Here is an 18,608-nt window from a genome sequence, read left to right as displayed (position 1 = left end):
ACGACTGGCAAGCCCAGGGACATCACATTCACGTTGTCACAAACCGCAGACGTCTGCACGTTGACGGAGAGGTGACACACCAGAAAGACGATAGTCGCTCTTCAGTCAACAGACACACGTGTGGCTCATTTAGAAGAAAAATGGGATCCCCTCAAGAAGATAAAGACCTTGAAAGCAAAGTCAAAAATTGGCTGGACTGGGATAAAGTGAGTTGAGATCGAGGGACGGCATCGCCACCTATAACAACAACAACAAAACATGATAACCAACGATTTCCCAATTTTATTTTCCTGACATTGTGTCTTGTAGTCAGTTTGTCAAGTTGAATGGATATGGTAGAAAAGAACCTGACACTTCAGACATAAAATGAAAGGATACTGTGTTCTCTTGTCATAATTAACAAGGCATAAAGTTTAGCTTCTTTGAACTGACACTGTGCTTGATCTTGATGCCATCCACCTTCAAGGCGGACTTTGGTCAATTTCCTGTCAGAAAATATCAGAATTATTATTTTAAGTCCATATCAGAAAAGCTACATATATGACTAGCGTTACCAACTCAAACGTGTTGACATATGTCTGGCATCAGTGATCTTGAGGTATTAAAATATGATTGTAATGCAACTTTACATGTTGCTTGTTACTCATATTACGATAGTACTTTTGACTGATTCTTGAATTTTCTCGTTACAGAATGAAAAAAGTAGAGAGGAAATATCTAACTTGAAAGCATCAGGGAATAAAGAAGAGCTAAAGAAAAGGTTATCAGCAAGAATGGAGTTTGGAACAGCAGGTACAGAAGAGCAGGTCAAACTGAAATCTTTCTTGAGAATTGTTATTAATTGATGATTTCATTGATTGGTGTTTTATGCTGTACCCCAGAATATTTCACTTATACATCAGCATCAGTAAACCAGACATAGCCCGTGGGAAACCCACAACCATCTGCAGATTGCTGGCAGACCTTTCCTTGTACAGCTGGAGAGGAAGCCAGCATGAGATGGACTTGAATTCACATCGACCGCATTGGTGAGAGGCTCATGGTCATTGCGTCGCACTGGCACACTAACCACCCTGATTAAATGATGTGCTTGGGAGCGGACCTTGACCAGTTGGTTAAGATGGTTTCAATCGGACCAGCAAGAGATGTGGTTTGTCAACCAGGACACGCTCAAACAGTGTGCAGATTCAACCCACTCTCACAGTTCATAAGGCCTGGGTGGCAATAAGCGGTGGATCGACACCTGAAGACCACATCTTTCTCCAGTATGTTGTGCATGTCTGTACATCAGCTGTGGGATGGTTTATAACTTGCCAAATGTTGCTTCTCCCATGAAACTGGATGTCATCAGTCAAAAAAAGTCTTCAATATAGCATTAAAAAAACTGTCAAATAAGTAAACTATGTAAACTCAAGGATTTTTTATTTTGTTTTTATGTTTTAATATTTCCATGGTCGTAGCAAATGACAAGCCCAAGTTATGGTGCATGCCAAAGTTTTTCCTCTGTTCTCAGGTTTGAGGGCTCGAATGGGTACCGGTTTTTCCATGATGAATGACCTAACCATTATACAGACCACCCAGGTATTGAAGTCAAGAATTTACAGTGTTCATTGATGATTCTCTGAGAGACACACCAATAAGTTTTGGTTCATATTACCCTCAAGGTTCAGTTAAGAAGTATGAAATTTCTGGAATTTTCTGTCAAGCATAATGCAGTTAAATGTCTTCTCAGATCCTGGCAAATCATGAATTAACTATCTGCTCATAAATTGAGATCCAGCTTATTCTGGCTTTCTGTCCTGTCATACGTGTGAATTGTGTCATGTGTTGGCCCCTGCACCATAATGCTGGCCACTGTCGCATAAGTAAAATATTCATGAGCACAGCTTCCAGCAACAATCAGATAAATAGATAATAAATATATGTTGTGATGGGTGAGGATATTTTTTCAATTTCTGTTTGATGTCTTCATCCTCAGGGATTGTTGAAATACCTAGAGTCAGCTTGCTCAGACCTAAAAGAACGTGGGGTGGTCGTTGGCTTTGATGGCAGACACAACAGCAGAAGGTAAAGCTGTACTCTTGTTGATGACACAACAGCAGAAGATAAAGCTGTATTCTTGTTGATGACACAATAGCAGAAGGTAAAGCTGTATTCTTGTTGATGACACAACAGCAGAAAGTTAAATTGTATTCTTGTTGATGACAACAGCAGAAGGTAAAGCTGTATTCTTGTTGATGGCACAATAGCAGAAGGTAAAGCTGTATTCTTGTTGATGATACAACAGCAGAAGGAAAAGCTGTATTCTTGTTGATGACAACAGCAGAAGGTAAAGCTGTATTCTTGTTGATGACACAATAGCAGAAGGTATAGCTGTATTCTTGTTGATGAGACAATAGCAGAAGGTAAAACTGTATTCTTGTTGATGACACAACAGCAGAAGGTAAAACTGTATTCTTGTTGATGACAACAGCAGAAGGTAAAGCTGTATTCTTGTTGATGACACAACAGCAGAAGGTAAAACTGTATTCTTGTTGATGACACAACAGCAGAAGGTAAAACTGTATTCTTGTTGATGACACAACAGCAGAAGATAAAGCTGTATTCTTGTTGATGACAACAGCAGAAGGTAAAACTGTATTCTTGTTGATGACACAACAGCAGAAGGTGAAGCTGTATTCTTGTTGATGACACAATAGCAGAAGGTAAAGCTGTATTCTTGTTGATGACACAATAGCAGAAGATAAAGCTGTATTCTTGTTGATGACACAACAGCAGAAGGTAAAACTGTATTTTTGTTGATGACAACAGCAGAAGGTAAAGCTGTATTCTTGTTGATGACACAATAGCAGAAGATAAAGCTGTATTCTTGTTGATGACACAACAGCAGAAGGTAAAGCTGTATTCTTGTTGATGACACAACAGCAGAAGGTAAAACTGTATTCTTGTTGACGACAACAGCAGAAGGTAAAGCTGTATTCTTGTTGATGACACAACAGCAGAAGGTAAAACTGTATTCTTGTTAATGACATAATAACAGAAGGTAAAGCTGTATTCTTGTTGATGACACATTAGCAGAAGGTAAAGCTGTTTTCTTGTTGATGACACAATAGCAGAAGGTATAGCTGTGTTCTTGTTGATGACACAATAGCAGAAGATAAAGCTGTATTCTTGTTGATGACACATCAGCAGAAGGTAAAGCTGTATTCTTGTTGATGACACATCAGCAGAAGGTAAAACTGTATTCTTGTTGATGACAACAGCAGAAGGTAAAGCTGTATTGTTGATGACAACAGCAGAAGGTAAAACTGTATTCTTGTTGATGACACAACAGCAGAAGGTAAAGCTGTATTCTTGTTGATGACACAATAGCAGAAGGTAAAGCTGTATTCTTGTTGATGACACAACAGCAGAAGGTAAAACTGTATTCTTGTTAATGACACAACAGCAGGAGGTAAAGCTGTATTCTTGTTGATGACACAACAGCAGAAGGTAAAACTGTATTCTTGTTGATGACACAATAGCAGAAGGTAAAACTGTATTCTTGTTGATGACAACAGCAGAAGATAAAGCTGTATTCTTGTTGATGACACAACAGCAGAACATAAAGCTGTATTCTTGTTGATGACATAGCAGCAGAAGGTAAAGCTGTATTCATGTTAAAAATTCTCGCCATTTTTTGCAGAAGCACATTTGAATTGAGGTCAGATATGCACTTTGATACCTGAATGTTAAATATTGTTGTGTCAGACTTAAAGGTTATGTTTTCTTTGTGGTTTTTGTTTCCAGATTTGCCTGGTTGACAGCAGCAATATTTATGCATGCTGGAGTGAAGGTGTACCTGTTCTCAAACCTCTGTCCCACACCATATGTGGTAAGGTTTTACCGACGTCATTATAAATGCGCAGCTAGTGCTATAAGGACATTCTCGTTCTAGTTCGATGTTGTAAGGATTTCGGTCATGTGAGCCACTAAGCCAAAGGACTGAGAACTACAACAATGTTTAGTGCACTGTTCTCTGCTAATAAGTGCTTCAAGCATAAGAAAGATGGTGTTTGTCGCTCATATTTCACTATTTATCTCACAAATCCATCTCACAAATCCATATCATCTTGGACCCTGGGACCTGTTTCACAAAGGTGTCGTACGTGTACAAAAATCACACATATAGGACAATGATATGGTGGTAGTGACACACAAAATATCGAACGACAAATGTATGATAACTGGGCCCAGTTTTCTACATTCCAAGAAGCAAGAAAAATTACATATAAATGCTGTATTTGATTATTATCTTCAGAAACAAAAAGAATTAAATAAACAAACAAATAAGTTATGTTCGTTCATTGTGACTTGATGTAAGTAAGAAGCAATGGTAGCTTAATCCTAGTGCTTGTCAGATGGAGTGATCTCCCTTAATCCACATGGGTCACATTGTTTTAATTTGATTCTATCACAAATGTGTATACAGTGTGAGTTGTTGTGTTTACTTTAGAGACTTACCCTACCTAACATAATGAATACAATACAGAATACACAGTTTTTAGCTGTAAGATTTCTATATCTCTCTGTTTGTCTCTCTGCAGGCTTATGGAGTTAGGAAATTCCAGGGTGTATGTGGAGTGATGGTGACAGCATCACACAACCCTAAAGAGGACAATGGTTACAAGGTATATCTGTGTAATAAAAATATTATAGATATAAGAATATATGTCCCCGGTTTCCTTCCACCAAAATGCTGGCTGTCGTTTTATAAGTGAAATATTCTGGAGTACGGCGTAAAACGCCAGTCAAATTAATAAATAAATAATACCCGTGTGGTATGTTTGTCATGTTGTTGTTGTTGTTTCAAACAGCAGTCGGCTTACTGCCTTAAGATACTGAAGAATTGATTGCTCAAACATATTCTCTTCATTTCTGATGTATCATCAGTTGTCTTGTGCATATGTGTAGCTTGTGGTATGGTGGTGTCACTGTTCCAAGTTGAACTACACCTAAACAGGTGGCGACGCCCCTTATCCTTTCATCAAGTATAGATACTATAGCAATCCAGGGACTTTATGAGTTGAGGTTCCAAAAGGGGTTGTCCAACTATGGGAAAACGCAAACATGTAAACATAATGGGTTAGGGGAAATACATGATGTAGGCCAAATTTATGCATGCTGACAAACCGGTGATAATAATTCACTTCTATATATGTATATGGGACAAATTCAATTAAACACCCAAGGCAAATTGTGTGCGTGTAGCTATATGTAGCTGCCTGTGTTGTAATATAGGTCTAAAATCAATAAGTGAAGAAAACACCAATATAGGCTTATCTCGAATTTTACATAGAATTATGTATAGGTGGGTCTAAATGCGGCATGGAATCATGCAACCCGAACCAAACGGAATCATTTCAAATTGTTTGACTAGAAAATTAGCTCATTACTGCATGGAGTTTCACATTCAGATACCTGCAGAGGTGATCAAAGTTCTCAATGAAGGTGATATGTCAAGGTGAAATTATTCTTTATCAGAGTTCCATATGGTACATGAAAAAGTCTCCTGTTTATTTATACTTACGTCTTTATCCCACAAAATTGACCTGAAAAATGTTCATGCAATCACTTGTATACGGACATGAGCAAATCGGCGGTGGGTACGAGCAACAAACTGAATGATTACATGTGGATAACTTTGCCACATATTTATAGATCTGCACACCTTATCGTTTGCAATTACAGCTCTTAATATCTTCCATAAATTCTCTGGTTGTTGCAAGAACTGTTTTAGCCCACATACAACTGCCTTCCGATATTTTAAAAATGAATCAAACCTGGTGCCAAAGGGATACGCTATTTATTTTAGACAGCTGTATATTTTTTGCTTTTTTGACTGTCAATAGCCCTACAAGAGCACACCGTGGCACCTTAATGGGCACCACGACTGCACCATGAATGAACAACAACAACGAATGAACAACATGTGCTACTACCCAACGCCGCTTCTCACAGCCAACAATTACTTAGAAATGGTGTTTTCTAGTCAAACATATTTATTTATTTATTTACAGGCTTACACAGTGATACTATACTGATTTGCAAGCATTCAGCCGACTTCCTCCCACAACACAACACAATCACGATTTTGTCACACACGCGTTGGCAGTCATATACACATGTTTACACATAACAGTTTAATGATCTATGAGCTAAAAGCTGCTTTCAGATATTGGGATACAGAGATTTTTTTTACTGAAAAAAAATGGATCTCGAGTCATGTATATTGAAATTATAATTCAAGTATCTATGCCCAACTCAAAGAAACAATCTTGGTGTATAATTCAAGATCCCAAGTTTAAAAGAACTGGTTTATGCTTTTTTTTTTCAATATCTTTGGATTCAGGTTGAAACTTGGACATATTTCTAAAACTGTTGGATCATGTACCAGTCATATTTGGTATTTGCCGAATGTAGGTTCTTTCAATCTGTTATTTTGTCGATTTTGTTGATAAGTATTTTGCTACTTTTTCCATGGCCTAAACTAATTTTTGTGTTTTCCATTTCAGGTGTATGGGAGAAATGGCGCACAGGTATGCTGGTGGTCATTTTAGCAACTAAAATTGACGGAACATCATACATATGTACTGTAACAGATAGCTAAAGAAGGTTGATTGTGAACATTGAAAGCGAAATAAAAATTAACGCTAAAATTAAATTAAGACAAAATTCAAAATCATACCAAAATTTAAAATGAAATTTACATTTTAATTTAACATTATGAAATTTGATTATGAGATTAAAAAGTCAGAATTAAGATTTAAAAATGTCAAGTTAAATAAAAATTTAGTTTTTACATTTTTATACATGAATTAAAAGTGCTTGTTGAATTAGTGACAAACCTCGAAGTCTGAAAAACCTGCTAATGCATATTGTTCCAGATTATCTCCCCTGTAGACCAGCATATCTCTGATCAAATCCTAGCCAACCTGGAGCCCTGGGCGTCATCCTGGAATACTGACATTGTGGATACCTCTCCTCTCAGATCTGATCCTCTCCAAGAGACCCTCGTTTCTTACAACAAAGATGTCAAAGAGCTCATTTGCTTTAGGTATAAATCATTGCCTGAATTGCGCATGTCTAACCTGTAGAGCTTCTACAACGTTGTTACTCAGAGTGAATTATTCGTTAGGGCCATAGCCTCAGTGTTGAATTCCATATTGTTGGCTTTTGAAACAATGGAATTTTTAAAATATTTTTATTTGCATGTGACTTACTTTTTTGGTTCAGTGTACGTATAATATAATGGCAGACTTATGTTCATTTCAGGCATTTCAAACTCCTTTGATTACTTGGTTTATCTATTTCACAGCTCTTCGGGGAGTGACTGCCCAATCAAATTCACCTACACAGCCATGCACGGTGTGGGATACGAATACGTCAAAGTGGCGATGAAAGCATTCAGCTTCTCTGAGCCTGTACCTGTGAAAGAACAGGTAATGAAACTGAATTCAGTATTTCACCTAAAGTTTAGCATGTAAAAATGTTCTTTCAGAAGCACATAAAGTTTTAAAATGATACTTTTCATGCCAACACTGTCAGACGATTTTCTCGTAAGAAATTAATCAGTCTTCACAAAAACCTATTACATGTAAGTAGCCCGATAAGGTAAATGTGTCTATCAGAATCAAACAAATTGCATCACTTGAAAATGCTAAACTTTAGGTGAAAAACAGTAGTTCTGAGTGGTATTTTCTGCACTTACTGTAAAGATTATCTGTGCTGGCCAATTGTTCAAATCCTCCTGTTGATAAGGGCCAGAAATCTCAACCCATCCCTCACTGGCCTCTGAGCAGAGTTTAAGCAACGTGCTTCGCAGGAAATGAATCGGTACAAGCTCTAAGAGAGATAATTACCTTGACCATCCATGTCAGTTTTTTTGTTTTACTTTGGCGAAATACTCACATATCAGCTGAATTGAGAAATGTAGAATTTATGAACGCCATTCCCTCATTACAAGTCATATCTGCTTAGCATATTGTAACTTATAACTTTTATGAAGATCATTTGCCATTGATAGAAAAAGTGTGGCATAGGTAAGAGGGTTATTAATTGTAAACCGATTAACACAATATCATAACTTTCAGAATCTTTTAAGATGATGTAAAGTATTTACAGACGTCTGCAAAAACAACTTGATGACAAATTTATTTTCATGTTTCATATATTTATTTATTTATTTGATTAATGTTTTACACCATACCCAAGAATATTTCACTCATACAACGGCAGCCAACATTGTGGTGGGTGGGAACCAGGCAGCGCCCAGGGGAAACCCACGACCATCTGCAGGCTGCTGACAGACCTTCCCACGTACGGCTGGACAGGAAGCCAACATGTGCTAGACTTGAACTCACAGAGCGACCGCATTGGGGAGAGGTCATTACGCTGCGCTAGCATGCTAACCAACCAAACCATGGAGGCCCCCTGTGTTTCATTTATGTTATGTTGAATCACATACTGTAATGAAGCTAGTATGGACGTAAAGAGCTAGAGGTGTACATGTATGTCTTTGTGAATATAACAAAACTTTTGCGATTGATTGATTGTTTTCTCTCTTCACACCCAGGTGGAACCGGACCCTGAATTTCCCACAGTGAAGTATCCCAACCCAGAGGAGGGTAAAGGAGCTCTGGTTAGTGTCTGCTTTTCAATTCATCAGCCAGATTTCTGGCTAATAAAGTCAACATGTAAATGTGAAATTTATAATTTATAATCTTTTGATCCAAAAAGTTTCTGGAAAATGTTCTAGATTTAGTCTCATCACTGTATAACAGTGACGCATTTGTTCTAACATATATTGTAACATTTTGTGTGTATTCACAATTAAGTTCTAAAATACAGCATTAAAACATAAAAATTATGTATTTATTTATTTATTTGATTTGCGTTTTACGCTGTACTTAAGAATATTTCCCTTATACGACGACGGCCAGTATTACTATGGGAGGTAACTGGGCAGAGCCCAGGACAACAAAAATTACATTTTCAAAACTTTATGCGGGCCTCCGTGGCTCAGTTGGTTAGCGCACTAGCGCAGCGTAATGACCCAGGAGCCTCTCACCAATGCGGTTGCTATGAGTTCAAGTCCAGCAAATGCTGGCTTCCTCTCCGGCCATACGTGGGAAGGTCTGGCAACAACCTGCAGATAGCTGTGGGCTTTCCCCGGGCTCTTTAAATAGTTCAGATCTATTTTTTGCTTTTTTGTTTTTTTCACATCAATAAGTGCAGTGAAGAATTGTTTGAAAAATAGATATGTGTGAACTGTTTTTCTGTGGTGAATGAAACTGTGGGACTGCGAGTTAAATACACAAGTTTTCTTTGTTGTTATAGTTACTGGCGATGAAAACAGCTGATGAAGCAGGCAGCCCTGTTATACTTGCTAACGACCCAGATGCCGACAGACTTGCTGTGGCTGAGAAAGTCAAGTATGAACCATTATGTTGTGATAAAAGGGAGAACCATTCCTGTTCTGTGTCAGAGGTTTTTATTATTTATTTGATTAGTGTTTTACTCAGAAGCTTTTACAGAGAAAGGAAACCCTGCGCAAAGCTTAGGTGAAATATTACCAATGCATTATTAAGCCATAATCATTCATTCATTCCTTATGCAAAGCAGAATGATGACAGTTAATGTTTTGGCATTTTGTATTAAAAGAGAGGTATGAAAGGACAAACCAAAGCTTACCCATGTTTCAAGACAATAGGAGTAAATTTTAAATTTGTTGAAATATGATTGTGTGTGATGAAATATTGTATATTTCTTGTTTATTCGTATGTATACTGTTTTTACTTTTTAGTGGGGAGTGGAAAATCTTCACTGGCAATGAGCTTGGAGCCTTGTTTGGTTGGTGGGCCTGGTTTTCATTCAAACACAAGAATCCCAATACAACAGGTATTGTGTGTAGTGTGTACCTTTGTGGTGCATTTGCTTTATCAAGTCTCTTAAAAAATTTTCTGTAACTGTTTGTCAATATTTCAGGCACATCTGCTTTTTCCATGTAACCCTACTTTCCAAGGAATATAACACGCAAACTGGGGAATGTTTTATGGCTGGGTTGTTAAGAAACTTGTCTATGCGAGTTCAAGTCCTAGACTTTTCACTGATTCCCACGCATTCACTATTCAACCCTGTTGTGTGCAAATTTGTACTCAAATTTCCTCCACTTCTAAAATATTCTAAGTGTAGATCGAGTTATGAAATAAATAGGTAAAATGATGTGCAAACCCAGCTTGGACTGTTGCCAAGTAAATAATCTGCAAACCCAGCACAATTTGTTGCCAGTTTTTGTTATTTCAGATTTGGGTAGAAACAACTCCGGTGAATTTTCATCAAGATTGTGCTAGTGTAGGATCTGGAAGACAGCTGTATTTCGATATTCATTCATTCTTTACATTGTACATGTATATCTTTGCATCTTTTTACAGGTTCTGATGTGTACATGTTGGCGAGCACTGTCTCTTCCAAGATATTAGGGGCAATAGCCAAAAAGGAAGGCTTCAACTTTGAAGTAAGCTGTTCAAGTTTGAAGGAGTTCGTCCCTGTTGATTTAACCATGTACACTGTTCACTCAAGTCTGATTATGAATACTTAAAGAAAAGGCTGTTGTGTTTTGCATCAGGTAGTATTTTGCCAAATCCTAAATGTTTACTTAAGCATTTCATCTGAATCATTTTAAGATGGGAAGAGTCTGTAAGCATAAAACACTTAAAACATATTAATACAGTAGATACTACACCCGGCATAATTTCAGTTCATTTTTAGCCAGACTTTTGTTTTAAATGGCCAAGTGCAATACTAAAGCAATTTTCCTGATACTTCCAATCACACTACACTAGCTCAACAGGTAACAGGTGATTCTTTAGTAATTTAGTCACGCCATTATATCAAGGGTACAAAATCTTGGATTCACCATAAATCTGAAATAAAAATGAAATCCTTTCTTTATTCAGGAAACGCTGACAGGTTTTAAATGGATGGGAAACAGGGCAGATGAGTTAGAAGAGTCAAAGAAAACTGTTTTGTTCGCCTTCGAGGAAGCTATTGGTGAGAATTTTTGTTTTCTTTAAGTATTCATAATCAGATGGATAGTTAGGAACCTTACAACATGTGAATATCTTTCCATTTATTTCTATATCTATCTATCTATCTATCTATCTATCTATTTATATATATATATATATATATATTTGTTCTTCATCAGAGGAAATCAAGTATTTGAATTTAATACTAATCTACACTGACCATACAAATAGTATTAGATCTAAAGACCACCTACATGTGTTAACAGAATACATGTACTTCCACACCATACATGTTACCTTCACCGTCACATACAATAGAGGGTGATTTTCTAGGATAAACCGAAGTGCTTGGTTCTGGCAAGAAAAAAGTTATGATTTCATCAGACCAAAACCTCCCAATATACTCCATAAAACCCATTCAGAACTTAAATAAATATAAGTGACTGAATTCTATTCTGAAAAAGTGCAAATTTTGGTACGCAAAATGCTGTTATTTATATGGTTTCATCTGAGGGAGATGGTTTTGCACTTTCTAACGATTTTTTTTCCTTTGTTGTTTCATATTTGAACAGTGTTCAAATTTAGACCAAATCATTCTTTTCATTTCTGCTTTTGAAAAAAGGTCCACCTGGTCATACCTGTGCTATTTGATATTTCAGGTTTTATGTGTGGTACAAAGGTCCTGGACAAAGACGGAGTGAGCGCATTGTGTGCTATGGCTGAAATGGCCTCGTATCTCTATGCTAAAGAGAAGATAACTCTCACCAAACAACTAGACAATGTCTATCAGAAGTAAGTGGTAAGCTTATCCACAGCATCTTGATTTCATAGGCATAGGAGGTTCAGTGGTAAGGAATATGTATGTGACTACCATCCACGACACACAGGGATGGGGTTCAAATCCGGCCTTGGTCAGGGAGCAGTCTGCGCGTTTCATGAGGGTCATTTGTTCAGTTTAAGTTGGTAAAGAAACAACAGGGTGGCGAGTAAATCTGTACATGTACATCACATGTTGAACCTTTCAAGGAACTGGCTAGATATTCATGATTTACAGCAGAGAGGTGTCTGATTGCCTTTACAACAGAGAATTGTCTGAATGCATGTATAGCACATAGCCGTCTGATTGTCTTGACAAGAGAGAACTGCCTGATTGCCTGTACAGCACATAGCTGTCTGATTGCCCTTACAACAGAGAACTGGCTGATGGCCTGTACAGCACGTAGCTGGCTGATTGCCTGTACGGCACATAGCTGTCTGATTGCCTTTATAATAGAGGCCTGGCTGTTTGCTTGTACAGCACATAGCTGTCTGATTGCCGTTACAACAGAGAACTGGCTGTAGCCTGTACAGCACATAGGTGTCTGATTGCCCTTACAAAGGAGATGGTGCATAGCTATGTGATTACCTTTACAATGGAGAATTGGCTGATTGCCTGTATGTCACATAGCTACCTGATTGCCCTTACAACAGAGACATGGCTTATTTATTGTACAGTGCATACATGTAGCTGTCTGATTGCCCTTACAACATAGACCTGGCGGATTGCCTGTACAGCACACACCTGTCTGATTGCCTTTACAATAGAGACCTGGTTGTTTGCGTGTACAGCACATAGTTGTCTGATTGCCCCGACAAGAGAGAGCTGCCTGATTGCCTGTACAGCACATAGCTGTTTGATTGCCTTTACAGTAGAGACTGGCTGTTTACTTGTACAGCACATAGCTGTCTGATTGCCCTTACAACAGGAAACGGGCTGATTGCATGTACAGCACATAGCTGTCTGATTGCCTGTACAGCACATAGCTGTCTGATTACATTACAACAGAGAACTGTCTGGTGCCTGTACAGCACATAGCTGTCTGATTGCTAGTACAGCACATAGCTGTCTGATTGCCTGTACAGCACATAGCTGTTTGATTGCCTGTAAAGCACATAGCTGTTTGATTGCCCTTAGAACAGAGAACTGGCTGATTGCTTGTACAGCATATACCTGTCTGATTGCCTGTACAGCACATAGCTGTTTGATTGCCTGTAAAACACATAGCTGTTTGATTGCCCTTAGAACAGAGAACTGGCTGATTGCTTGTACAGCATATAGCTGTCTGATTCCCTTTGCAGCAGGTACATGTAATTTTCTGTTTGCCTTACCTCTTGAAATATTTATTTATTTATTTTATTGGTGTTTTATGCCGTACTCAAGAATATTTCACTTATACCACAGAATTATGGCGGAAGGAAATCGGGCACAGCCCGGGGGAAACTCACGACGATCTGCGGGTTGCTGCCAAACCTTCCCACGTACGGGCCGAGAGGAAGCCAACAGGAGCTGCGACTGCTTTGGTGAGAGGCTCCTGGGTCATTGCGCGGCTCTGGCGTGCTAACCACTTCATCCATGGAGGCCCCACTCTTCAAATAATGTTGAGTTATATTCATGAATAACATGTTTTTATTCTTCCATCAGGTACGGTTTCCATTTGTCGAGTAACTCCTACTTTATTTGCCACGAGCAAGAGACAATAAAGCAGCTGTTTGACAATCTTCGCAACTACAAAGACTCTAAAGAGGTAATTTATCTGTTTCACTGTCATTCGAGATTTCAACATCATTCATATTGTGTTGATATATATTAATTATACATGTACATATGAAAAGTTCAGTTGCCAAGGCAGATAAATGCCATTCATGCCAAGACATTCAAAAAATTAAATTCATGGAATTTTAAACTTTTTCAATAAATTTGTATTTTCGCTCCCAGCTTTGTGATAGTTATATTTTTCACACATACTTTCAAATGCTTGCATTCCTAAAAACAGGAGGTAATTACCAGATTTAACTAGACTGAAAGTGAAAATTTGAAATGAATTTGTCGACATTTCTAACTTTCATGATTCCACTTGTCAGACTCGGGCAACAAGGTTTTTACCTTCATGTCTAATTCTGCACTGCAGAGGCAGGAACATTTTAATACACAATTCTCATGCAATGATATATTGTTTTTGAAAAAAAAAATTTAAATGATCTGTTGATGTTACTAGTACATGTAATTCTGTATGGAATTGTATTTCCAGTATCCATCATCTTGTGGCCCTTATGAGATCAAGTATGTGAGAGACTTGACAACAGGTTATGACAACAGCTTTTCAGACTGCAAGCCAGTAAGTTTAACTTCACTGTTATGCACTTTTACACAAAGAATTGGCTCTTTTTCTCAATCTTTCTCAACAGTTTTTTTTATTCTCAGTTATAACGCTTTTTTTATTACGTCAAGTGAACATACATCATTACATATACCTGCTGCACATATATAGTGCACATTATCAGACACCACATGGTTTTTGCTGATCTGGTTTGCCTCACTTTGCCAACAATTTTTTCTGTAATGTGACAGTTCCAAGTTCAGCTCCAACAGAAGTAAATGGCTCATTCCAGAGTCACTGTAGCTTCACAATCATCTGTCACTTGCTGTTATCAGATTCTAACACAGCATTATCTATATATAATGCTCAATGATAATGTTTTCATTTTATTTTCAAGAGATTACCTGTGAGTTCAAGTCAGATGATCACGTTCACTTTTAAGAATGGTTGTGTGGCCACACTGAGAACCAGTGGTACTGAGCCCAAGATCAAATATTACACGGAGTATTGTGTAGATCCCACAGCAGGGTAAGCTGATGTGTCCCTTGATCATAGTGGTAAAAGGTCAAGTATAACACAGAATATTGTGTAGATCCCACAGCAGGGTAAGCTGATGTGTCCCCTGATCATAGTGGTAAAAGGTCAAGTATAACACAGAATATTGTGTAGATCCCACAGCAGGGTAAGCTGATGTGTCCCTGATCATAGTGGTAAAAGGTCAAGTATAACACAGAATATCGTGTAGATCCCACAGTATGGTAAGCTGATGTGTCCCCTGATCATAGTGGTAAAAGGTCAAGTATAACACAGAATATTGTGTAGATCCCACAGCATGGTAAGCTGATGTGTCCCCTGATCATAGTGGTAAAGGTCAAGTATAACACAGAATATTGTGTAGATCCCACAGCAGGGTAAGCTGATGTGTCTCTGATCATAGTGGTAAAAGGTCAAGTATAACAGAGAATATTGTGTAGATCTCACAGGAGGGTAAGCTGATGTGTCCCTGATCATAGTGGTAAAAGGTCAAGTATAACACAGAATATTGTGTAGATCCCACAGCATGGTAAGCTGATGTGTCCCCTGATCATAGTGGTAAAAGGTCAAGTATAACACAGAATATTGTGTAGATCCCACAGCAGAGTAAGCTGATATGAACTCTGATGAAAGGCGTTAAAGGTCAAGTATAACAGAGAATATTGTGTAGATCCCACAGCAGAGTAAGCTGATATGAACTCTGATGAAAGGCGTTAAAGGTCAAGTATAACACAGAATATTGTGTAGATCCCATAGCATGGTAAGCTGATGTGTCTCTGATCATAGTGGTAAAAGGTCAAGTATAACACAGAATATTGTGTAGATCCCACAGCAGGGTAAGCTGATGTGTCCCCTGGTCATAGTGGTAAAAGGTCAAGTATAACAGAGAATATTGTGTAGATCTCACAGGAGGGTAAGCTGATGTGTCCCCTGATCATAGTGGTAAAAGGTCAAGTATAACACAGAATATTGTGTAGATCCCACAGCATGGTAAGCTGATGTGTCCCCTGATCATAGTGGTAAAAGGTCAAGTATAACACAGAATATTGTGTAGATCCCACAGCAGGGTAAGCTGATGTGTCCCCTGATCATAGTGGTAAAGGTCAAGTATAACACAGAATATTGTGTAGATCCCACAGCAGGGTAAGCTGATGTGTCCCCTGATCATAGTGGTAAAGGTCAAGTATAACACAGAATATTGTGTAGATCCCACAGCAGAGTAAGCTGATATGAACTCTGATGAAAGGCGTTAAAGGTCAAGTATAACAGAGAATATTGTGTAGATCCCACAGCAGAGTAAGCTGATATGAACTCTGATGAAAGGCGTTAAAGGTCAAGTATAACACAGAATATTGTGTAGATCCCACAGCATGGTAAGCTGATGTGTCTCTGATCATAGTGGTAAAAGGTCAAGTATAACACAGAATATTGTGTAGATCCCACAGCAGGGTAAGCTGATGTGTCCCCTGATCATAGTGGTAAAAGGTCAAGTATAACACAGAATATTGTGTAGATCCCACAGCAGGGTAAGCTGATGTGTCCCCTGATAATAGAGGTAAAAGGTCAAGTATAACACAGAATATTGTGTAGATCCCACAGCAGGGTAAGCTGATGTGTCCCCTGATCATAGTGGTAAAAGGTCAAGTATAACAGAGAATATTGTGTAGATCCCACAGCAGGGTAAGCTGATGTGTCCCCTGATCATAGTGGTAAAAGGTCAAGTATAACACAGAATATTGTGTAGATCCCACAGCAGGGTAAGCTGATGTGTCCCCTGATCATAGTGGTAAAAGGTCAATAACACAGAATATTGTGTAGATCCCACAGCAGAGTAAGCTGATGTGTCCCCTGATAATAGAGGTAAAAGGTCAAGTATAACACAGAATATTGTGTAGATCTCACAGCAGGGTAAGCTGATGTGTCCCCTGATCATAGTGGTAAAAGGTCAAGTATAACAGAGAATATTGTGTAGATCTCACAGGAGGGTAAGCTGATGTGTCCCTGATCATAGTGGTAAAAGGTCAAGTATAACACAGAATATTGTGTAGATCCCACAGCATGGTAAGCTGATGTGTCCCCTGATCATAGTGGTAAAAGGTCAAGTATAACACAGAATATTGTGTAGATCCCACAGCAGAGTAAGCTGATGTGTCCCCTGATAATAGAGGTAAAAGGTCAAGTATAACACAGAATATTGTGTGGATCTCACAGCATGGTAAGCTGATGTGTCCCTGATCATAGTGGTAAAAGGTCAAGTATAACACAGAATATTGTGTAGATCCCACAGCATGGTAAGCTGATGTGTCTCTGATCATAGTGGTAAAAGGTCAAGTATAACAGAGAATATTGTGTAGATCTCACAGGAGGGTAAGCTGATGTGTCCCTGATCATAGTGGTAAAAGGTCAAGTATAACACAGAATATTGTGTAGATCCCACAGCATGGTAAGCTGATGTGTCCCCTGATCATAGTGGTAAAAGGTCAAGTATAACACAGAATATTGTGTAGATCCCACAGCAGAGTAAGCTGATATGAACTCTGATGAAAGGCGTTAAAGGTCAAGTATAACAGAGAATATTGTGTAGATCCCACAGCAGAGTAAGCTGATATGAACTCTGATGAAAGGCGTTAAAGGTCAAGTATAACACAGAATATTGTGTAGATCCCACAGCAGAGTAAGCTGATGTGTCCCCTGATCATAGTGGTAAAAGGTCAAGTATAACACAGAATATTGTGTAGATCCCACAGCAGGGTAAGCTGATGTGTCCCCTGATAATAGTGGTAAAAGGTCAAGTATAACACAGAATATTGTGTAGATCTCACAGCAGGGTAAGCTGATGTTTCCCCTGATAATAGAGGTAAAAGGTCAAGTATAACTGAGAATATTGTGTAGATCCCACAGCAGGTTAAGAACATTGTCCATATGTTTTTGGTAAAAGCTTAAGTGTTATAAAGAACATTGTCACTAATGCCGTCATATGACCTAAAAATTGTTAGCACAAGGGAAAACCCAAAGCATGTTTATGTACCTTGTCATTAATGCTACTTTGAAAAGTGTGACAGATCATTTTGATTATTTTGTGACTCATTATATTTTTTTTTATGATGATGATAAATTTCATTCTGTTTGGCAACTTTTTTCTACTGTAGTCCATGTAAAATCAAGTGGAATGATATGGAATAACTTGATTTTATTTGCAGACTGGAACGCCATGAGGCTGAGGAAGAGTTAAAAGACGTTGTTAACAACATTCGCACCCACTTCTTCCAGCCGGATAAATACGGCCTGATACCTCAATCTGGTTGAAGGAGAAGTGTAATAAATTACGTGGGAAGGTACATATCTCTATGCTCAAAGTATTATGACGAACATTTCCATGTTGAGTTAATCTGAAAGTGCCACAGTAATTATTGTTTGTCAGAGTTGTACCATAGCCCAGCTTGTTAGTCATTTGGTTCACCTCCTGTATGGCCAGTCAAAGTATTATTATTATCTAATGTATTTGGATGGATTTTTTTTTTTTTTTTTTTTTTGTACTCAGAGCAGTTTGAAATCCAAGTCATCCCTGTTAGTCTTAGAAACCCAGAACATGGTATTCCAGAAAGAGAAAAGAATCATGCTTCGTTGTTGTGTGTTTACATGTTTGTGTTGATTTCGATAGAGTGGCATGCATATATACGTGGAATAAATTTTCCAGAATATTAAAATACAAGCCAGTTGATTTGAAGTACGTGTACGGGACTTTTTTGAGTGGAAACGTCTGATATCTATGAACTCATGGTAAAATTTTAGCCTAATCCGCAGCAGCAACAATGGTGTAAGAAAGAGTGCTTACATAAAAGGTGCTACAGTACATTCGATTATAATA

At 38.2% G+C, this 18,608-nt stretch overlaps 1 protein-coding gene across 1 annotated transcript; it reads left to right on the top strand.

Annotated features, from left to right (window-relative positions):
- Positions 1-43: 43 nt before the first annotated feature.
- LOC135473925 (phosphopentomutase-like) lies at positions 44-18,254 on the top strand. Its single transcript, XM_064753867.1, has 19 exons — positions 44-206; positions 693-792; positions 1,514-1,581; positions 1,979-2,067; positions 3,790-3,874; positions 4,587-4,670; positions 6,555-6,578; positions 6,927-7,096; positions 7,358-7,481; positions 8,615-8,680; positions 9,379-9,473; positions 9,845-9,939; positions 10,473-10,555; positions 10,998-11,091; positions 11,729-11,861; positions 13,531-13,633; positions 14,138-14,224; positions 14,604-14,734; positions 17,941-18,254. The coding sequence occupies exons 1-19, from the start codon at positions 141-143 to the stop codon at positions 18,044-18,046; spliced, it is 1,803 nt and encodes a 600-aa protein (XP_064609937.1). The 5' UTR covers positions 44-140; the 3' UTR covers positions 18,047-18,254.
- The last annotated feature ends 354 nt before the right edge of the window (positions 18,255-18,608 follow it).

The sequence above is a fragment of the Liolophura sinensis genome, chromosome 8 (assembly GCF_032854445.1).
Source record: "Liolophura sinensis isolate JHLJ2023 chromosome 8, CUHK_Ljap_v2, whole genome shotgun sequence".
Classification (NCBI taxonomy): domain Eukaryota; kingdom Metazoa; phylum Mollusca; class Polyplacophora; order Chitonida; family Chitonidae; genus Liolophura; species Liolophura sinensis.
The sequence above is the reverse complement of the archived record's forward strand: the minus strand, read 5'-3'. Positions and strand labels throughout refer to the sequence as shown.